This window comes from Phragmites australis, chromosome 5 (assembly GCF_958298935.1).
Source record: "Phragmites australis chromosome 5, lpPhrAust1.1, whole genome shotgun sequence".
NCBI lineage: Eukaryota > Viridiplantae > Streptophyta > Magnoliopsida > Poales > Poaceae > Phragmites > Phragmites australis.
The window spans coordinates 27589293-27612157 of record NC_084925.1 but is presented as its reverse complement, the minus strand read 5'-3'; the positions used below and the strand labels follow the sequence as shown (position 1 = coordinate 27612157).

At 43.4% G+C, this 22865-nt stretch overlaps 2 protein-coding genes across 2 annotated transcripts; one reads left to right on the top strand and one right to left on the bottom strand.

Annotated features, from left to right (window-relative positions):
- Positions 1–973: 973 nt before the first annotated feature.
- Positions 974–2914, top strand: LOC133917904 (cytochrome P450 89A2-like). The gene is made up of 2 exons (XM_062361726.1): positions 974–1044; positions 1408–2914. Exons 1-2 carry the CDS (start codon positions 974–976, stop codon positions 2879–2881), a joined length of 1545 nt encoding a protein of 514 aa, XP_062217710.1. The 3' UTR covers positions 2882–2914.
- A 1908-nt stretch (positions 2915–4822) lies between these two features.
- Positions 4823–8046, bottom strand: LOC133919068 (zinc finger transcription factor YY1-like). Its single transcript, XM_062363302.1, has 6 exons — positions 7884–8046; positions 7711–7769; positions 6602–6801; positions 6409–6498; positions 5601–5744; positions 4823–5524 (listed from the first exon to the last, which is right to left on the bottom strand). Exons 1-6 carry the CDS (start codon positions 7925–7927, stop codon positions 5039–5041), a joined length of 1023 nt encoding a protein of 340 aa, XP_062219286.1. The 5' UTR covers positions 7928–8046; the 3' UTR covers positions 4823–5038.
- Positions 8047–22865: the final 14819 nt, after the last annotated feature.

The window sequence follows — 22865 nt, the reverse complement described above, 5'->3', positions numbered from 1 at the left end:
TAGAACTAAAAGATAGGGAAAATATGTTGGTCTATTCTTAGCAAAGGAATATCTCAAAATGTTGAAGTCAGCACCCAATAACAGAAGAAGATTTAACTAACAACTGAAGTTAGAAAGTTTAGATAAGAACTCCAATTTATGCTCATCTTGAGCTGGACCGTAGACATTGATAAGAGTCCACTTATGTTTCAACAATTATCACAAGCATTTATTTGTAGCAGGAATTTCCAATGCTTAATCAGATCAACATCAAATGAATATTGGTTAATCCCACTAAAGAGACCACCAAATTTGTCTTGGGAGGGAGTATCATGGATTTGGATCTCTATCTCAAATAGAAAATCATAGAAGTAATAACCATCTTGCATAGCTAGACAACCATTAGCCACAGCAGGGGCTTTGGTAAGATCTCTACATCAAATCTTCATCCTAACATAAACTAGTTTGTATGGACTTGACTTGTCAATCTCCAAAGTAATACCTACTAGGGTCACCAACATAAGCTAAAATAGGCTCAAATCTACTTTGATGTGGAATTCTCCTAACCCTGAGCCAGACAGTTTGAAGTGAGCCTTTGGCCCCCACTACAAGGTCCTAAGAAAAACTCTGATTTCAGCATTGGCTCTTCTCATACCCACAATAGTGAAATGAGCCCATTCCTCAATCTTTTTTGCATGTGGAAATCACATACTAAATTGGGTATCCGACCATTTTTTTGCATGACACCTCCAATCACTCCAAAAAATATACTGAATTCTTGCTCAACTTGTTGAGCAGTAGCAGAACCTCTCACTACTGTTATCATAGCCAAACTGGCACTCTCTTTCATTGCATTAGCATTGGGGACATTTTCTATGAAAAAGAAATCTTTTGAAAGCGGTCTGTGATCCACAAGTATAGAAGTGCTGGTGTTTGCTAGTCCTTCGCTAGACCAAAGAGTGCAAACCGGACGATAGCTGCGGCGTATCTTGCAATGGACCACTTCATCGCCACGCTTCCCCATCTCTCCGGCGTCGTCACCGTGTGCCTTGTTGATAAACTTGTGTTCGATATTTTGTTTAGCTTTAGCTTCAGTTTTTAGCAAGTGTGCTGCGTCAGTTATTTGCTTTAGTCAGAGCACAACCGAGCCTGTTCAGTTGTGCGCGTCTTCAGGAGCCTGAGGCGTGCTCGTTCACGCCGTGGCGTTAGTGACCGCGTCGCGCGCGGCATGACCTGATCGTGCGGCACGCGCACGAAGCAGTGGGTGGTGACGCGCGCGTAGCGGGCGGCCTCACCGGCCGTCTTTTCTGTCATATAAATAAGGAATGAAAAAACAGAAAACGTTGCAACGTTTGCACGCTGCATCAAAACACTCTCTTCGTTCTTGTTTCTCTCAGTTCCCTGAGCTCCGGCGATCTCGCGATCTAGAGCTCGGCTGACATGCCTCGTCTTCCTCACAACGGCTTTGTTCCTCGTCGGCCGCCGCCATAAAACCGGCGATGCAGCGGGCCTCCTGCATAAACTTGCAGCACCGGTGCTGGCTCTGGCGCGGAAGAGAGGTCCCAGCAGCCAGGGCACCCGGCGCGGCCTGTCCATCCAGGTGACGGACCGCGCGGTGGCGCGACACGCCCTGGTGCAGCACAGCGTGGCGTTCCTCGACCGCCCGACGGGCACCGTCCCGAGCACCATCCTCACGCGCAGCCGCCACTACAACATCCTCTCGGCGCCGTACGGGCCCTACTGGCGTGCCGTCCGGCGCAACGCGGCCGCCGGCGTGCTGCACCAGTCCCGCCTCCGCCTGCTCGGCGAAACCCGCGCACGCGTGCTAGGGAACCTCGCGCGGGCGCTCAAGAGCGGGGCCCCGGCTGGCGAGAGCCTTCACTTCGCCGTGTACTCCATCCTCGCCGAGATGTGCTTCGGCAAGGACGTCGTCTTCGAGCTCGGGGAGACCCGCCTCCGCGCTATGCAGAAGTTCCAGCGTGACATTCTCCTTGCGTTGCCCTCCTTTGGGATGCTGGTGAGGTACCCGAGGATCAGCAAGCTCCTTTACCCGTCACGGTGGCGTCAGCTTCTCGCCCTCCGGCGACTGCAAGAAGAGTCGTTCCTGCCTCTCGTCGCCGAGATTAAAGACCGGAAGGCCAGCCGCGACAGTACCTTCACGACTTACGTCGAGTCCCTCCTCGACCTACGTTTCCATGAAGATGGTGACAGGGCAGTCACCGATGGCGAGCTGGTCAGCCTCATATCGGAGTTCCTCGGCGCCGGCACCGAGTCCACGGCCGCGGCGCTGGAGTGGACCATGGCCAACCTCGTCAAACACCCCGAACTGCAGCAAAAGCTCCGCCTCGAGGTCGACGCCGTCGCCTCGGGGGACCGCACCATCGAGGCGGCCGACCTGTCGAGCATGCTGTACCTCAAGGCCGTCGTGCTGGAGAGCCTCCGTCGCCACCCGCCCGTGCCGTTCGTGCTGCGCCACGTGGAAGGGCAGGACGCCGCGGAGGCGCTCGGTGTGCCCCGCCTGCCGGACGGTGGCGCGACCGTGAACTTCCTCGTCGGCAAGATCGGCCGCGACCCGGTGGCGTGGTCGGACCCGATGTCGTTCACGCCCGAGCGGTTCATGCCCGGCCGGGACGGCGACGGCTTGGACCTTACCTGCACGAGGGAGCTCAGGATGATGCCGTTCGGCGCCGGGAGGCGCGTCTGCCCGGGGATCGCGCCGGCGATGCTCCACCTGGAGTACTTCGTGGCGAACCTGGTGAGAGAATTCGAGTGGTGGGAGGCGGACGGCGAGGAGGTCGACCTCGCCGAGTTCCGCGGGTTCTTCTTCACCGTCATGAACCGCCCACTCCGCGCGCGCCTCGTGCCGCGGGACGCAGCTGCCGCGGCGCGGCCGGAGAAGTGACGTGACGATCGTATTGTTAGTCAGTATATAATCCTGTGCGTCAAAGTTGTTGTTTCTTTCTGTTAACCAAGAGAGAAGAAAAGCAGAAAACGCTGCAGCATATGCAGAAAACTTCATCTGTCCTCGCTCTGTGATCCAGTGTGTTGGCGCGAGTTTTAGCCGGTGATCGCCGGCGCCGGAGCTGGGAGTGCGTCTGACACTTCGCGCACGTACGAAGAGCATGCCAAGTGGATGTGCGTTGCGTTGCGTGAGACGACGTCTGTGCGCGCGCGCAAGCGGCATGCTGCTTGCATGGCCGTTCGAGCGAGCTCCGTACACGCTATTCTGTGCGCGGCTAGTACGTGCACCGTCCATGCAGTATGTATACTAGCGTTTTTACGCTCTGCACGCGCCTATACCAAATCGAAGGAGCAGATGGTGACTCCACGAATTCACTGCGATCATGTTTGTGGTGGAATTAACCATGGGCTAGTATGTCAACTTGGTTGGTCTGTTAAATGTACCTCCGTGGGATACTGTTAAACTGGAATCAATTTATGTTAGTCGAGCTGCATCAATAATGATATGATCAGTACACAAATAAAATGCAATCCAATCGAGATGTGAAAACAAGTAGATCGATTAGAAAATTCCCGGAGAGGCGTGCAAATTATACACTGCACTAAAACAAAAAATTACGACCTCCACGTGCAGGGTTTTTTCCCTCTCTGGTCCAAAGTATGGATAGGCGTGGAGCGATCCGTTAATTCAATTTAGATCAACTTAATTAACTAACTATTTATTTTGATTAAATTAAAATAACTATTAATTAATTAAGTTATACTAGTATGAATCCATAGATATTTATCGGTGCTCCACATCTATCTCTAGTCCCAGGTACAACCCAGTATGTCTCACCGGTTGTTCGGTACCCAGGATCAAAGAAATGAATGGAGGAATATGTTTGTATAAGTGGAGAGCTCGATCGAAGAAGTATGTCTCCGTAGTTTTGTGTATTTGGTAGAGAGAAAGAATGGCTCTCGTTTTCTTTTCTTTTTTTCAGCTCCCAAGGTAAGCAGCCGATAGATGTGTACCTGAAGCTGAAGGTATACTCTTTGCCTTTGCCGTGGAGTAAAAGAACGGGCACGGTAAAGATCCCTATGGAATCGGATCAGCTAACTAACATCAATGGGAAGCATGCATATGCAGGAGGCCAGGTAAACGGACGCATCGAGCAAGCTAGCAACCGGTCAAAGCAACGCTATTTCAGCTTGGAGGAGACATGAGCGTGGCAGAAGAAGAGAAATATTTCATTTTACGTCAGGGATAAATAATTTGGTATTTTCCACTAACACTTTACATGCTGGTAAAGGAAATCCTTCTTCCCTGTAATCTTGAGTACAAACAGAGACTCCTGGTCGAGCCACGTCATCAGAGAAATAATCATCGTGCAATCCATTTGTAACAAAATCTCGACCACTCTTATTTTCCTAACTGATGACCCACCAAAATAACAGCACATTTTGTTAGCGTTTGGTTCGGAGAGTGGTAATGCAAATGAAAGCAAAATCAGATTACAGGGAATCAGAGGTGGGAATGAGTGATTGCAGTCTTTGCTTGGTTTGGTAATGCAATGGTATCAGGTGCCGCTTTTGATAGAAAATTGCAGCAGCAACAAGCCATCCTGCTCCAGGTGCCAGTGGGCGAGGTGGCCTCCGACGTCGGCCTGCTCGAGCAGCGGCGATGTGTGGCTCAATCCCTGGAAGAGGCCGGGGCCGCTGGCCTGCTGCCCAGGCCGTCGGCGATGCGGCTGGCGACGAGCAGCCTCACCGGCGTCGACATGCCGACGCCCATTACGCTAACCCAGCTAGGAAGAGGTTAGCTATGCTGGTCGTCATAATAACCGCAAACCTGACTCAGCAGCCTTAAGGATGCCGTCATTAACCAGCAAGCACAAACGTATAGAACGCAAGCAATGATCCCAATTCCTTTCCAAGTTAATAGCCAAACATCTCGTACCTTGAAGAGAAGAGAGGCCTACTTCAGAAGGGGTAGGCCAACTCCAACCTTTCTTGCCTACTAACAAGTCACCTTTATTTTAACATTGTACATGTATGCAAAGCTATAACCCCCAAAGCTCATATGCACAACTACTGAAGGACAAAATGGCCGGGCAGCTCATTCTTCATCTTCAGTTTCCTCATCGTCGCTGCTAGCAGCTCTGTATCTCCATCCATCCTCGACATTGTCCCCCTCTTCCTCAGTCTCTTCGCTGTCATCCTCATACAACACTTCCCTTTGCCACTGGTGTTCCTCAGGGATGTTGACAGCCGGAGATGGCACTGCGTATCCTCCTCTGCACTTAGGGATCTTGGGTGGGGCCATCTTGGCAGTGACATTCGGCTTGCTTCTTTTGGAATTCTTCGACATGGTGCCCTTTGAAGAAGCAACACCCTGAGCACCTGCGTCCTGGTAGTGATAGGGATGCTCTTTTTTCAGATGGAGGTTAAGCTTGTACTCATGGATATATGCCTTGTCGCAACCATCATATGGGCAGACATATGGGCGCTCAGCTGAGGGAGCTGGTGGTGTTGCTGAAGGTTTCACTGTTTTATGGTGGTGATGATCTGGTGCATTGTGGTTCATTGTTGACGCACCTGGATTCTGCACGCCAACCAATACTAGTCGTGCGAGAATATTCTTTCATAAGTGGAAATTTACAGATATTAAGAGATCTTACTTTCTCATGTTGTGCCCTGATATGAGCTCTTAGTTTAGATTCTTGCGTAAATCTTCGCCCACATTCTGGGTACGGGCACATATGATAATTATCCGCAGAATGTGTTTTCATGTGCGCCTTTAGATTAAAATCCAATGAAAAAGCCTGCGATAACCAGGACACAGCACATCAGAACACATTGCCAAATTCATAGTTGTGAGAAATGCAAAAGGGTGCATTCATTTCTCCAATTAGAAAGTACTGGTATACCCAGTTCATCCCCCATGCTGCCATGCATCCTAAAGGCTTCAAAGAAATCTTAACAAGATGCTAAAGATAAAGAACAAACCTCTTGTTGGTACCACAACTCTGAACTGAGTCTGTTTGAAATTTTCGTCCTCCCTAATCTAGTAATCTGTGAACTATTTAAGCATTTTAGGCTGGGTTGCATGAGGGAAGAACTGCATATTCCCTCCAGAGTAGATTACAGGGGAAAAAAAACTTCTGTCAATCATCCCAACTACAATCATTGTCCCAACAACTTCTGTCTTTAAAAATTTAAGTGGAGTATGAGATAATGCATTTGTTGAATCCAGAAAAAGAACATTGTAAGCTTAATGCAGAAAATGGAAACATGATGAAATAATCAAAGCTTTAGACCAGTACAAAGTTGAACCGGAAAAGAAACCAGGCATTGAGCTTTTCCAGATCCAGCACATATTACTTCTCCATGATTTAAGCTTGTCCATGTAGAATTATTCATACATGAAAAAAAACCCCTGCTCAAATCATGAAATGAATAACACAATGGAGAGATTATGGTGATTACCTTCCCGCAACCTTCATGAGAGCACACAAAGTTCTTTTCTCCTGTATGAATAAGAAAATGCCTCTTCAACTTAGAGCTATCCAAAAACTTCTGCAAAATCATATTCAGCAAGAACATTAGTTAAGCAACTCAGAACAATGCCACTATAATCTGAAAAATACTATATCATGCAGGCGAGAATGATAAATAATACCTTGCCACAGTTCTCATAGTGACAGATATATTGCTTCTCCCCATGGACATGAGCATGCTTCCTAAGAGCCCCTACATCAACAAAAAATTTCCCACATCCTTCATAGCTGCACAGGAAGAGAACCTCATTGTTTGGTTCAGGCTTTGCAGATTCTGCCCCTTGTTCCTTGTCCTTGGCTTTCAGAGCTGCAAACCTATCCTCTGTAGAGAAAAGCAGTAAAAACATAACAGCTGAATGAGACAATTAAATCATGACAATAAACAGCATGCCAGAGAAATAAATTCAACTAGTTGAATGTCCTTATTGTCACATTGCATGGGAACTCTACAACGTCCGGAAATAAGCAGTAGCCAAGAACAGAGTGGAGGCATGCGACATTGTCCACACCAAACGTTTGCAGTCCAAAAGAAATCATTTGTCATAGTTGGTGACGTCCTCCAAATAAAATCTCAGTATTTCTGATATTAGTGTATGAACTTACTATCACTCTTACTTTAAGATTAGTGGATTATTTTAGAATGACTAATGGATTTATAGGTACTGCCGTACTGAATTTTGGAGAAAATGAAATAGAGTAAATAAGGAAATTTATCAATGATCCTATCTGCGCCCAAAAGTATTGTGATTTATGAAGAATGTGTGATGAAATCAGCACAGGGAACAGGAACCGATTCCATTGCTTGTCTATTTGTTTGGTCCTGTACTCATATTAGCTGCGCAGTTAAATTAGTTACCTGGACCCTTTCAGAGTGCACATAGATACCAATGAAACCGCGAGAACAGGCACCTAATTTTTTGACAATAGTGTAGTTACTATTGAATAAGTAACAAGCAAACAGAGAGCCTAAAGTAAGCCTTGGGGGCAATTCTATTTTTATCATGAGAGCACGCGTGCTAAAGCGGCGAGCCTAACAAAAACCAAAGGCAATCAACCTCTCATGAAATTCACGCGACAAAAATAGCCCATAAGAAGCGCGCATGAAGATCATTATCGCAGTCGTAAACAAGATGACACTACCGTCACATGGTACGCTACCTACGGGAATAAGAAAGGTCGGGTTTTTAGTCTAATTTCACAGCAGCAGACCAAGGGGGGAGCAGCAGCGTACCTCGCACCCACTTGTAGAGCGCGCAGGGGCCACCGGCGACGACCAGGTCCTGCGGAACCCTGGACGAGGGGGTACAGGTGAGATCCAAAATCACGCGGTGGGGGGGGGGGGGGGGGAGGGAAGGAACGGAGCTCGGCGACGAGGCCGAGAGGCGGGGGAAGGGACAGACTCACCACTCCTTGACCCACCCGTAGTGGCGGCAGGAGGCGGCCTGCATCCCCGCGCGTGGCCGGTGGAGCGAGCCAGCGGGCGGCGGTGAGGGCTAGGGATTGGGATTTGGGTAGGGATGAAAAAGGATGTGAACGGTCTGGAAAACCGCTAACCTCGTTCACTTTCACTTTTCTGAACCGCACAGAAACAAAAATAAAAAAGACAAGAAATGAAAATAAATGTGCGTTCGGATCTAAGGCTAACTGTAGCCGTTATGTTATAAGCTGGCAATATGGGAGAGATAAGGTAGACAATTGTGAACAAGTTAATCTTCTCCTTGAAGCAATACCTCTTCTCCTTCCAACCTTGTTTGTTCTTTTGCTCTTCCTCTACTGATTTCACTATTCAACGTCTGATTTCACTGTTTCACATTCAAAGCATCGTTGTGTTCCTTCCTTTGCTCGCCGCTATTAACCATTGGTATTTAGAGCATGATCCTAGAGACCAGTACCACTTCACCCGCTTCCAACACAAGTTAGGAGCAACGAATCCAAGCACCAAAGCGATCATCGAAGAGATGAACAAGAGATTCACCGAGTTTGATCTCAAGTGGGAGAAGCGATTCCTGGAGCAAGATCAAAAGAAGGATGAACGGGTGGTGGCGCTAGAGACCACCACGATGACGATTGAGGTGTGAAAGCTGCAGATCGAGTCCCCCATCGATGCAAGCTCAGCAAGCATTAGGAGCGCATGGTGCTTCAGCAAGCGTCGAGTGCTCCAGGCTTGCTCATGGATCCGGGGTAGGAATCCGTGCACCCACCTACTAGAAGCAACACCGTCGGCCCTGATGGGCACCGCATCACATAACACCACCAGGAGTTTTGGTTTGGTCGATCACTGGCCTGACTCATCTCCCGATCAAAGGTACCACTGATTCATATGTGCATTTTCCCAGTCTATTCCACTACGAGTCGACTCATCGTTACCAGGGTAGCACGCATAGCAGCGAGAGATCGAGCTTTACAGGAAAATTACCGAAGATGAACTTCCCTCAATTTGGTGGGGATAATATGAGGTTGTGGCAGACCAGATGTGAAAATTATTTTGAGATGTACTCGGGAGAACGATTAGTGTGGATCAAGGTGGTGACAATGCATTTCACTGGTCGGCTACGCGCTGGCTGCAGTTCGCTGAGCGTCGTTTAGCCAATGCTAGTTGGGAGGAGTTGTGTTGCATGATCCAGGAGAGATTTGGGTGTGATCAGTATGAATCGTTGATTTGTTAGCTCTTCCACATCAAACAGTCTGGTACGATCACTGAATACGTAGAACAATTTCACAGCTAGTGGATCAGTTGGATGCGTATCAAGTGGTGACCGATCCACTGTATTACACGATATGTTTCCTAGATGGGCTTCGCGATGAGATTAAATCTATTGTTGCCACTCAAAGGCCTTTGAATTTGGATGTTGCTTGTGCGTTGGCTTTGTTGCAGGAGGAGATTGGTGATGGAAACAAGCGCAAGGAGTTCAAACGGCCCGATGCGCCATATTTCACTAAGCCATAGCATCAGAGTCCCTTGCCATTGCCGCTCCCACCAAAATTGGACAAACCCGATGGCTCGGTGCTGGCACAGGATAGACGGAGCTTGGATGCTACACACGCACAAACTCCAGAGGAAAAGCTGGCAGCACTTCGTGCTTATAGGAGGGCACGATATCTTTGTCAACGCTGCACTGAGAAATGGAATAAAGACTACATGTGTGCCTCTCCTATTTCTTTGCATGCTCATGAAGAAGTTTGGGATCTCTTTTGATTTGAGGATAAAGATGATGTGTCAACTAAGCATGAAGCAATGATAGCACATTGATGGCCATTTCCCGAAAAGCTGTCACTAGCCAAAGCTCACCTAAAAAATAGAAGATGTCGATTTAGAATATTGAGTTGTTGATGTTAATCGACTCAAGCAGTTCACATTCTTTTGTTAGTAGCAAAGTGGCTGAAAGGTTATAGGGAATAGCTCCTATAGCAAGACCAATTAGAGTTCAAGTTGCTAATGTCCAAGTATTAGAATGTGCGCAGGAACTAGTGCAGGCAACCTAGTCACTAGAGGGTTACCGGTTTCAGTCAACACTCAAAATTTTACCCTTGCAGTGCTATGATTTAATTGTGTGTATGTATTGGTTGGAGAGTCACAGTCCTATGAAGGTAGATTGGGCACTCAAGTGAATCCAAATACCATACCAAGGAAGATGTATTACTCTCCTGAGAATCATTGCGGCCATTCCTGCATGCACAATGATACATATATTCAGTATAGACGAATTATTGAATTATGAATAGCAGTTGGTCGCAGCATTACCAACAACCATTCAAGCTTTGATCTCCAAACACTCTAAGGTATTCCTTACTCCTAAGGGTTTGTCTCCTTCTAGAGCATGTGGTCATACCGTTCCATTAATTCCTGGGGCTAGACTAGTGAATGTGAGACCATATCGACATGCTCCTGCACTGAAAAATGAGATTGAGCATCAGGTTTCAGAAATGTTGGACAATGGAGTCATTCAACTGAGTACAAGTGCGTAATCTTCTTCAATGATTCTAGGGAAGAAGAAGGACAACACATGGAGGTTTTGCGTTGATTATAGGCCTTTGAATGCTATAATCATGAAGATCAAGTATCCAGTCCTTGTAATAGATGAACTTCTGGATGAGCTGGCTCATGCCTGTTGGTTCTCAAAGCTGGATCTTCGTACTGGTTATCATCAGATAAGGTTAGCACCAGGAGAGGAACATAAAACTTCTTTTCAAATTCACCATGGTCATTTTGAATTCAATGTGATGGCCTTTGGTTTGTCTGGTGCTCATGCTAACTTTCAAGGGGCCATGAATGTAACATTGGCACCACTCCTTTGCAAATGTGTCTTGATCTTCTTCGATGACATCTTGATCTGTAGCCCTACCTGGGAATACCATCTACAACACTTGGAACATGTGTTACAGTTATTACACAATGACCAGTAGTATGTCAAACTCAGTAAGTGTTCTTTTGGGCAACAACGAATTGTTTACTTAGCCCATGTGATTAGCAGCAAGGGAGTAAGTACAAATGATGAGAAAATAGAGGCAATTAGATCATGGTCATAGCCTGCTAATGTTAAGAAATTAAGGAGCTTCCTAGGCTTAGCTGGGTATTATAGAAAGTTTGTCAAAAATTTTGGTGTTATCAGCAGAATTCTATCAAACCTCCTCAGAAAGAACATTGTATTTGTGTGGACAACTGAACATCAAGCAGCTTCTCTAACCCTCAAGGAAGCTTTATGCTCTACACCGGTGTTGGCCATTCCAAATTTTGCTAAACCTTTTGGAATTAAAACAAATGCTTGTGACCATGGTCTTGGTGTAGTTCTCTTACAAGAAGGACATCCCTTGCATTTGTTAGTAAAGCACTAGGACCTCGTACATGTGGCTTATCTACTTATGATAAGGAATGCTTGGCTATTTTGATTGCAATTGAGAAATGACGTCCTTATCTGCAGCATGGAGAATTCACTATCTTCACTGGCTAGCGTAGCTTATCTCACCTGACAGAACAACGCTTGCACACTAGTTGGCAGCGGAAGGTGTTCACGAAGCTCCTGGGGATTACAGTACTAGATATTATATAGCAAGGGATCTGACAACACGATTGCTGATGCTTTTTCCCACTGGCCACACCCATCTGACACGTTGTTGTCCATCTCATCGTGCAATCCTCAGTGGTTGGAGGATGTCATTCAAGGATATGCTTTTGATCCACAAGCACAATATCTCCTTACTAAATTGGCAATTCAAGGCAACGCTGAAGGAAAATTCTAGCTTATCCCATGGCTGGGCAACAACAAAGAATTGCAATAGAAGGTCATGAGAGCTTTGCACCACATCGCTATTGGTGGTCATTCGGGATTTCCAGTTACTACCGAAGAATCAAGCAACTCTTCACATCGGAAGGTATGGAAAAGGATGTCCAAACTTTTGTAGTTGCATGCACTACATGTCAACGAGCCAAACTAGACAGGACACACTACCCTGGCCTATTACTACGATTGCCATTCTAGACAAAGCATGACAAGTGCTCTCCATGGATTTCATCGAAGGATTGCCTCGATCCAACAATACCAATTGCATCTTCGTGGTGGTAGATAAGTTTTCTCGTTATGCTTATTTCCTATCTCTGGCCCTTCCGTTTTCTCCTGTCAAAATTGCCAAGATGTTCCTCGATCACATTTACAAGTTGCACGGAATACCGACATCTATGATCTATGACCGTGACAAAATCTTCACCAATATCTTCTGGTAGGAGCTCTTTCGCCTCTCAGGTACACAATTTTGCATGAGCACATCGTATCACCCGCAGATGGATGGGCAGATGGAGAGCATCAACTAGTGCTTAGAAACATTATTGCACTATTTTATCAATGCGTGTCCCAGCAGATGGAGTTCTTGGTTGTCGTTGGCTGAGTTCTGGTATAATACATGCCATCATTCTACGTTGGGTCATTCTCCTTTCGAAGTGCTATACGGACATCAACCTCATTACTTTGGCATCAATGATTAGCTTCATGTGCAGCCCTGGAATTACTTGATTGGCTACAAGAGGGGGAATTGATGCCACAATTGGTCTGAGAACACTTGGCTCAATCGCAGCAAAGGATGATAGATCAAGCTGATAACAAGAGGCCAAAAAGAAATTTTGCTGTTAATGACATGGTATTCTTGAATCTCCAGCCTTATGTTCAATTGTCAGTAGCAACTCGGGTGAATCACAAGCTGGTTTTTTGGTTTTATGGACCATTCGTATTTTACAAAAGATTGGTCAAGTGGATTACAAGCTTGAGCTCCCTCCTTCTGCTTTGATTCTTCCTGTATTCCACATATCACAACTCAAGCGAGCAGTAGGTGACAAGCACATCGTTAGTCAAGAACTTCCAGGTGATCAACAAGGTATGGAGGTTCCCTTGCAAGTTCTAGATCGACGGTTGATCACTTGAGGTGATACCACAACGGCGCATGCACTCATCTAGTGGTCTGATATGCCCAGAAGCTTAGTGACATGGGAGGACATGGAATCTCTTTGGCAATGCTTTCCCTTTGCACCTGCTTGGGGACAAGCAGGAATTCAAGGGGAGGGGAGCGTCAGCATGCCTGAACCCAGGGTGGATCATGTGCGGCATCCAAGTGTGCATGTGTTCGAATCTGAATGGGTGAATTGATCGCGCGTGTGTGGGCTCGAAGCCAACTATAGCTGGCATGTGATAAGCTGGCAGTGTGGGAGAGATGAGGTAGACAATTGCGAACAAGTTAATCTCCTTCTCCTCCAAGCAATGCCTCTTCTCTTCTCATATCTACCTGTTCTTCCCCTCTTCCTCTGTTGGTTCCACTATTCATTGTCTGATTTCACTGTTCTACATCTGAAGCATCGTTGTGTTCCTTCCTCTGCTCGCTGTTTCTAACATGTCATGCATTAAAAAAATGAACCAATCGGAATGAAAATATGCCGGTATCGGTCGGGAACCGATATTTTAAATCGGGAACACCGAACCATAGAACTATGACATCAAAATCTTGACTTGGCACAAGCATTTATAACCAGAATATATATTCATACAATTCTTAACTGAAATACATAAGTGACCATATACACTATGATGCTACTCCATAGACTCTTCACTTGACATGTACACCCCAACAATAGAGTTCTAAGAAACCACATCCCTTTCAACCATTTCATCAAACACCTAGCAAGCGGACACAACATCATCCAAATCACTACACTTGTAGTACACATTCAGGAGAGCGTTCTGCATGACCACATCACACGCGAACTCACACCTCATGAACTGGCCATGGACACACCGGCATGGCGGCAGCCGCCTCAAGGGCCCCACATGTGTAACAGGAAGGTGAAAGTGAACTCGTAGGGTAGCACCCCTGCGACACGCATGGTGGCGTAGGCCTTGAGAGCGTCCTCCGAGGAGCAGTTGCGGCTGCGCCCGGTGAGGCGCTCAATGAGGATGTTGTGCGCGAAGATGGAGGTGGCAGCACCGGTGACGCGGAGGATCGTCATGGTGGTGTGACGCGGTGATAAGGAGACAGAGAGAATGGCGAAGACAAGGACCAGGGGGAGGCATGGGCTGGTGGCGACGCAGTAGCAGGTTCAGCGTTAGGCTACGCCACACGATGTCACTACTAGGGATTAGGGAATGGTCATGGGCAGATCACAGATGGAGACGGGCTAGGGTTGGAGCCTTGGATGATAGGATGGACCATGGTTGGTTGGGATTATGGGCTTTCTTCAGTTTTGTGGCAGGCTGGAAACGAGACTCAAATCGGAAATATCCCGTCGAAAAATGGGATTTTAGAAATACGGTCAGGAAGAGACCTAAATCATTTTCGGCCCTATTTTTGGTTGCCATCGTCTCGTTTCCATCCCGTTCCCGTGAAGAGCAGAGAAAATAAGAATGATTGGGTAAAAATGGGAAAGTGTCACAGGTCAGGACGGGATTTTCCCATACCGCTTTCATCCCTAGATTTGGGGGAGGAGGGGAAATGAGGATTGATGAGACAAGAGGAGCGGAGGGGCAGGGTCATGGGTACAGGTGGAGTTTGTATGAACGAGAATGAGTCGGAGGCCCTAGTGATGCGATGGGGCTGATGACATGACATGGTGATGGTGGTGGTCTGCTTGGTTGTTGGCTCCGCGAGAGGATATATGGCTATGATGTGTCCGAACCCGACTCATCTTCCTTTTCCGTGGAGCCATGGGTGTGGTGTAGGGCTGTGACTCTAGGAGAGGCCAGCGAGGAGGAGCAGTGCTAAGCTAAAATCAAAGAGAAACCTCCAAGTGATGTTTGGATAGTGGGAAAGTAATGGCGTGCAGTCATCCAAATCCGCCATCCATTGCACCCAACGGTCCGCTATCTCTGAAAGTGCATCTAGCCCCTAGGTGTGGTTTTGGTAATTAAAGAAAATACCTATGAACTAATAATGTTGTTGAGAATTGTTAGTAGGTTGTTCCATAGGTGATGCATGGAGAAGAGACATGCATCAAGATGAATGAGCTCTAAGTGATGCTTGGGTAAATCAATGACAATACCTATGAACTAACAATTATGTTGAAAATTATTATTAGGTTATTACATAGGAGATGCATAAATGATGAATCATAGATTAGTTGAGAAATGACATGAGTTCAAAGAATTGCATCAAAGTTATTGAGATCTTAGTGATGCTCACAAGAAGAAAGAAAAGCTCATGGAAGTTTGGTGATAAGCGTGAATGTTAAGTTACTTGTGGAAATTAAGTAACTAAAGGTATACCATTGTCAATTGAGTTTATAGACTAATCCACGTTCTTTACGCTTGAGAATGAGTTGGGGTTAGGATCCATAAAAGACATAAGTTGAATTGAAATCATATATGCCAAGAGCGAAGAACAAGATTGGACTCTATATATGATAAAGTGAATTTATTGAAGATGACGTTTTCTCTTTGGTGACTTGGGTTGTTTTGTTAAACTGCGGAGACTCCGTACCTTTTTATGGAGAGTCCGCATTTTTGCAGAGGGTCCGCAAATTCCAGGTCTAACGGCTAGTTTTTTTAAAATAGCGCCTTCTTGTGTTAAAGTCTGGAGGATCCACAAATTTTTGCGGAGACTCTATATTTTTGTAGAGAGTCCAAATTTTCTCAGGTGTAATAGGTAGTTTTTGAGGGTTGGGTATTTATACCCCCTCACCCCCTCCTTTGGTTGCTGCTGGTGCCTCCACCTCAAAGCCAAAGCCATTTGTGCTCTCCCCAATCCATTCTATTGTGAGATTTGAAAAGAAAAGTGAGCTGGGTTGAGAAATTGAAAGATTGAGTGCAAGTAAGCTAAATCCCATATTGAGTACTCAAGTTCGTCGGCAAGAAGTTCATAGTCGTGTTTGTTACTCTTGGAGCTGCGAGCTAGGTGTCACCGGCGAGCACTCAAGGTTGTGGTGTGCCGTGGGTAAGTTTGTGAAGGCTTCAATTTCACCTCCGTAACGAAATAAATCAAGAGTGGAAGCCAAGCTCAAGAGTGACCGAGCTTGGAGAGCAAAAGGGTTGAGAGAGACTTGGCTCAAGGTGACCGAACCCCTCAATAGAGACGTAGAAACCTCTAGTGGAGGTGTCCAAATTTCGGGAAACAAATCGCGTGTCTCCTCTCTTGTTTCTTGTTCTTGAGTTCTTGCTCTATATTTATGCATATTGCTCGATCTACTTTCTTATCAAGTTTTAGCTACCTGTACATGGTGAAGTAGGTTGGAATACATCCACTGGTGCTAGGTAATTCATGGATTTCATCCATGTTGTATTGCATAGACATATCTTGAGTATTTCCTCAAATCTTCGGAGTATCCGCAGATTTATGTGGAGTGTTCGCACTTTTGCGGAGACTCCGAAAAATCTACGGACTATCCTCATATTGCTAATTCGCTGCATTTAGTTGTAAAATTTTTCAGGATACACTTATTCACCCCCCTCTAGGCGATATCATTGTCTTTTCAATTGGTATCAGAGCCAAATCTCCTTAAAGGCTTTACCGTTTGGAGAATTTAAAGATGTCTACAAGAGGTAATATGGATCTAGAACTTCTTATGCTAGATGGTTCAAACTATTCAACTTGGAATACTCACATGCTTAATATCTTTAGGGATATGGGTTCTCACATAGAGCGAGTTGTATATGTAAGCATTTCTCTCCTAGTGATTTTTTTCTATCACCCGAAGAGGAAGATAAATGCATACATCTCAATGCTCTAGTTACTAATGTAATGCCCTAAATTTTTGGGAAAGGTTGGAAGTCATCGTCTCCGGTTTTCGGCGTTGAATCGCTCTTGCTGGAAAAGAAAGGGAAGGAATTGAAGCAAGATAGCAGCAGTAAATTTCCTTTTTCTTAAGAAAAACATAACATGAGAGTGGGCTGAGCCAACCTGGGCTTGGGCCGGTTAGCCCAACCCCTCTCCCAAAGGCCCAGGCGCCCCCTTCTTTTTTCCCTCCACCCGGCTAAAACCCTAGCCATCCCTCTACTGTGCTGCCACCCCCCCCCCCCCACTCTTTCCCCTGTGGTGGCACCTCCCTGTCCTGCCCTAGAGTTGCTGCTGCTGCTGGGATCCGACCAAGAAGAGGAGAAGAAGGAGGAAGGGAAGGGTAGCAAGGAAAAGAAGGAAAAGAAGAGAGGAAGTGGGGATTGGGGCTAGGGATTTTGAGGTTTGCTTGTTGTGGTGGCCTAAGGTTTAGTAGCTATGAATTTTTGAATATTGCTGTCAGATTCTGGCGAGAATATGGACAGTAGTAGATCTATTCAGTTTTTGGGCATCTTAGATGCCGAACCAGTTTTTTAGAATATCTAGGAAGTTGTAGAGGATTCATTAAGATTTCCAATGGTGTGAATTATGCAATTTTTCGTTGGTTATAGCTCCAGTTACGTTGTTCTGAATTTTCTGCAATCAATTGTTGACAGATTTCAGTATCGAAGTTCAGAGCTTGATTAGGCCATGTTAAAGATGTTTTATGTAGATCTAAATTATATAAAAGTTTAAGCTTGTGTTATGATATACATGTCCACTAAATTTTAGAATTTTTTGTTGAGTATTTCTGGAAATAAACAGTTTTGAGTGGCTGCTGTTTGAAATTGATGACAGGTTTCTAGAGCTGTTTTGATATGTCATTTAGGAAACCTTAGAGGCATGGAAAAATTATGTCGCCACAACAAAAGTTGTAGATCTTGTTCTGTAGCTTCCTAAAATGTATTTATTTGTTATCATATATGTGGTAGAAAAATAGATAAGAAAAAGAGAAGTACTGCTGCTCCTGTCAAACTAATGCGTGTGTGCTGTTTTTTTTTTTGTCAGTATTGCTTGATTGAGGGTTTCGGGTGTAGGAGCGCTTTGTTTTATGTATTTGTGCATGTATGATGAGTGTTGGTGCTGAGTTATGATTGTGTTTAGGTGGTGGTGCTTCGTCTCATACTTGAAGTTCACTGTTATCGCCGGTTGAAGGCAAGTAAACGTATCTAGGGTGTTGCTACTGTTTTGACTTGCTATTTTCATCACTTACACCTTTATTTCAGAACTATGACAAATTTGACTTTGATCTGAATTCTATGCTATTCTTTACCTTTAAGCATGGTTAATCATTGCCTTATGTCTATCTTTATGTTGCTACAATTCTTGTTGAACTATGTTGTTGTTCGACTTGAGAATGGAGTTGAGGTATTATTGGTGGTACACCTTAGTACAATTGTAGTATATTGCTGCCATGTGCACTTGCATTTGCATATGCATTGGAAGTTATGTCGTAAAGATCACGACAGTACCGGTACGCATCGTACGTTGCCCGAGGAGGGGTGCGATGTAAAAGAAGATATATCATTGCATTCATGGAAGTTAATAATATTTATATGTTATTGTGGATATAAAGTTATACTTGTGGTTGTGACCTTTATTCATGGTTATTATTTAATATTGTCGATACTATCCTAACATGCCTTATGTCTTGAGAAGTCCTATATTAAATCGATGCTTAATCAACTTGTGATTTAAATAGCTTGTCAAAACAAGTTTGCTTGCTAAGATTTTCAATCTCACCCTTGCATTACCCTTTCCAGGTACTTGATGCATGTCATGAAGGGCTTGGGGATGTAGCAGCACGTTTTGCACTTTATGTTTACACTTTTTTATCTTGTGCTGTAATAATAAACAAGGTCTAGTCCTTAGGGTTGTTCGTTGGAAGTTTAAAGAGGTGTGGTGATGTTAAACTTAATATTTTGCTCTTGGTTCATGTCAGGATGATTTTATCTGCTATTGTGTTATTCTGTTTATCTTATTGATCTATGTTATTACTTCAGGGATGGTTAAATGTATAGAGTTGATGCTGCTGTTTTTTTTTGGACAATTGCAAAGAAACTACTACTCCTGGTGTTATTGCAAGCTTGTCACTAGAAAATTACAAAAATACCATTAAAACTGTCATTCGAGTGGCATCCTTGCAAAAAATAAAAAACCAGGGAGGTATTTGCAAATGCCCCCTTTTTTATGTTAAGTTGTAGGTTGTGTAGTTTTAGTGACATCCCAGGTTTTGGTGGCCCTGGGGTGTTACAACTAATGTCTTATTTGATGCTATAAGTATAGAGGTAGTTGAATTCATCATGCCGCTTGAAGACGCTCATCTCATTTAGACTACTCTCAAAGAAAGATATGACAAGTCCAAATGTGATGAAGAGAAACTTCTTCCAAAGATATCATTTGAGGAATGCTCGATTTCATTATCACATCATGAAGAGTACCAAACAACTTCCTTGGTTGTCTAAGAGGATGCCACTTTGTCATCCACCTCACCATTTGACAAATCCGAGCAAGATAATGATATGGTGAGTGTGGTTAGTAATTGTCCAATCCTTCCTTTAGGCTTTAACAACACTACCAGTGAAAGTTTCATATCTACTTGTGTTGATAACTCTTGCATATCATCTAGTGCAAAAATACATATTTATCATGATGATATGTTTTTTGTTCTCATAGCGATGCATCTATTTCCACTAGTACTTGCGAGACTAACTTTCTGAAGGAAATAGAAGTTTATGAGAGACAAAGCCTAGGTGGAGAAGCATCCACCTCTCCAATATGTTCATCTCCTCATTCCGACACCCACATGAGCCTTATGGCTAAAGGTAAAAGGAAACCAGTAAGTGAGGATGATAGTGACAGTGCTATTGACAGACTTGAGTTTGATCATTTAAGTAAAAAGAATATGTCTAAAATGATCAAGCTCATGACCATCATGGAAGGCTTAGAAGAAATACTTGAGAGGCAAGAGGAATTACTCATTGAGAAAATTGAGAAACTTAAAACTTTAATGTGAAATATGAAGAACCTCAAGAATCTCATAGTTCTTTATTCAATATTTATAGGGATCTTAAAGTTAAGAATATTTCTTTGCTTGATGTGCTATGCCTCTAGCGGATTTAGAAATGCCATGTCCTGATTGCAACATCTTATCTAAAGATAAACCCACTGTTTCTCCTATTGATGATGCTTGTGCTACTAACTCTAATTCTTGTGTAGCATTTTTGGAGAAAGAAAATATTGAGCTAAGGGCTCAACTTGAAAGGCTTACTAGCAAGCATGTGAGCCTAAAAAAAATCATGACAAGCTTTTGTGCACTCATGAAGATCTTGTAGATTCTCATGCCATGCTAAAAATAGCTCATAAGGTAATGGTTATCAAGGTAAAATCCTATGAATCTCGTGTGGACATTAGCACATTTCCTTTGCCTAATGTAAATTTGACATATGCTAGTTCTAGCAATTTATTTTATGTCAATTCTACATCCAATGATGAATTACTTACTAACCATTGTTGCTCTAAAGCTAATGTTCTCTCTAGTATTACTTGTGATATTGATAGTAAAGGGAAAAGCAAGAATCTCAAGGATCAATTGCTTATAAGAAATAAAAGTGGACTTAGAGTCAATTCCAACAAGAAGAATAATTCTAATAATGTCAAGATCAAGGGGCAAAATCAAAAGAAGATCAAGACTCTCATCACTTGTTTCAAGTGCAAGAAAGAGAGCCACCATGTGAAAGATTGCCCCTTGAAGAAAGAAGAAAATAAGAGGAACAAGAAAGAAGTAAATAAGAAGAAGTTTGCTTCAAGTGCACCAATTTGGGACACTTTGCTTAAAGTTGTTCTAGCAATGCGAATGATGAAGCAACACTTCTAAGAAGGAAATCGAGGATCAACAAAAGGAAGTGTTATGATTGCAATGAGAAGGGTCATGAAATTGGATCATGTCTTTATAAGAAGAAAGAAGCTTCATCACCATCAAGAACTCAAGCAAGCTCTCATCATGATGACAAACACCAAAATAAAAGACCCCAAGCTAAATCAAGATCACACAAGACAAAGGGTAAAGCAAAAGTTCATCAAAGTGACAAACCTCAAGTGAAGAGGCTTGGCGGCAAAATTTGCTACACATGCTGCGAAAAGGGACATATTGGTAAAAATGATCCCAATGGTAACATTCCTAAGCCTAACCCTTTCAATAATGAATAATATTTGCTTAGGAAGGTTAATAGTGGTACTTATGTTGCTAAGGTGATTAATTCATCTTATGCTAATGCAAAAGCCATTTGGGTGCCTAAATCTCTCGTGACTAACCTTAAAGGATAGAACATGGTTTATGTACCACAAAGTGCTTAATTTGTTAAATAGGTACTTAGAGATGCATTGAAGACTTGGACTACTTGAGAAGAATTTTATTGCAAATCTCATATCAAGTTTCCTTTCAAGTTATATTTCTCATAATTTGTGGAAAGGACGCCAAGGATGAATATTATTGATCCAACATCAAAAACCAATGACATCTCGATAATAAGTACCTACTTTGAAATATCTAGTCTCCTTAGCCTAATGTAGGTGTGAGTCGTTCACAATCTTTTCATGACTGTGAACACTTGAAGTTGACTAGGTAGTTTTTGCTTAAATTTCTACTTTTTGTAAAGTGGTATGTTTAATGGCTCTCAAGTGTAGCAAGTTGATTAAAATGTTGTAAGAAATGAAGAACCTCCATGTAAAGCAATCAAGAAGCTAGCCATTGGTGAACTAAGGCCCAAAAAAGCTCAAAATCAAAAGGAGGCTGAAGAAGATGGTAAAATATCTCCAGCTGCGGCAAAAGGAGGAGGTTCCACAAGATTATGCGGATATTCCACACAAATATGTAGAGAATCAGCAAAAATGTGTGGAGCGTCCCCATATACTTGTACAAGATCAAGCTCAAACTCAAGCTGAAGATCAGGTGATTGAAGAAGATGATACTCAAACACAAAATCATGGTAACAACGATCGACTTATCCATGATGATGAAGATAAAGGGCCAATTCAAGTTCAATCTCAAGTGTCCAAGAGACCAATCTATCAATGATGTTCAAAGAGACATTTGAAAGAGGGATGATAATTGCTAAATTCTCTAGTTACAATTTCTTGTGAATTTTACCTTTTTGTGTCTTTGTGAGCTATATAAGGTAAAAAAAACAATAGATGATTTGGACTTAGTGATGGCTATGGAAGATGAACTTAATCTACATGATCTCATGGTTGTAAGTTTATTCTTAGCATAAGTATTTCCTTTGTAAATTCTTTTTATGCCTTAACTCAAATTATAGGGTAAACTCTTCTAGGTTCTTGAATGAACTAAGTACATATTATAAGTAATTCAAGTACTTGGATGCACATATATATGAGGAGCTCATCCTATATTTTGTGCTTTGAGACTAATATTTCTTTAAGTGAAATTTATGTTTAGTCTCTTGGTTAAATTATTTGAAGATTTATTTAATTTATTAAAGAGCCAAATTGTGTGGAATTATATTTATTATCTATTCAATACCACTCTATGAAGGTAACCTTCTATCACAACATCCTTAAATTCATAGTCTTTATCTTTGTGATAGATTTATTGTTCTACACAGTCTTTTGGAAATTACTAGCTCTTTGCATGTGTAATTTTTTTTATCTATGCTTGTTTAGAGTTTATGCTTATCCTATCATGTGTAGACTTTATTGCAATCTTGTTATGCCTATGTTTCATATCCATACATGTCTTGATTACTTGCTTTGTGTGCTATCAACTTATTTCTAGTGCACCTAGCTTTTCTTACCAATTAGTATGTGTAGATCATATAACTATTATGTGTATGATGCATTGCACAATCATATGTTGATTGTGATTTTTGAGCCTTATTTGATCTTATTCGTTTTATTGAATTCTATTTGGCTCTTTTAGAGATATTAATGGGTTATCACATTACAGGGAAGTATTATACTTTATATATTTTAAAAATCCATAAAGTGTGAATATTTGAGCAATACCATTTAGAATTAATATTATTGCTTATCTTGTATCTATATGGTATGTCAAGTTCATATAAAGCTCAATTTCATAAGAATACA

Bases quoted from the DNA above. Each gene is read 5' to 3' on its own strand.
- LOC133917904 (XM_062361726.1), top strand. From the start codon at position 974: ATGGACCACTTCATCGCCACGCTTCCCCATCTCTCCGGCGTCGTCACC. The intron at 1,045-1,407 runs GTTCGATATTTT...CTCGCGATCTAG, and splicing joins TGCCTTGTTGATAAACTTGT to AGCTCGGCTGACATGCCTCG.
- LOC133919068 (XM_062363302.1), bottom strand. From the start codon at position 7,927: ATGCAGGCCGCCTCCTGCCGCCACTACGGGTGGGTCAAGGAGTG. The intron at 6,802-7,710 runs GTACGCTGCTGC...TTTTCTCTACAG, and splicing joins GCTCTACAAGTGGGTGCGAG to AGGATAGGTTTGCAGCTCTG. The intron at 5,745-6,408 runs GTAATCACCATA...TGGTTATCGCAG, and splicing joins CTCATGAAGGTTGCGGGAAG to GCTTTTTCATTGGATTTTAA.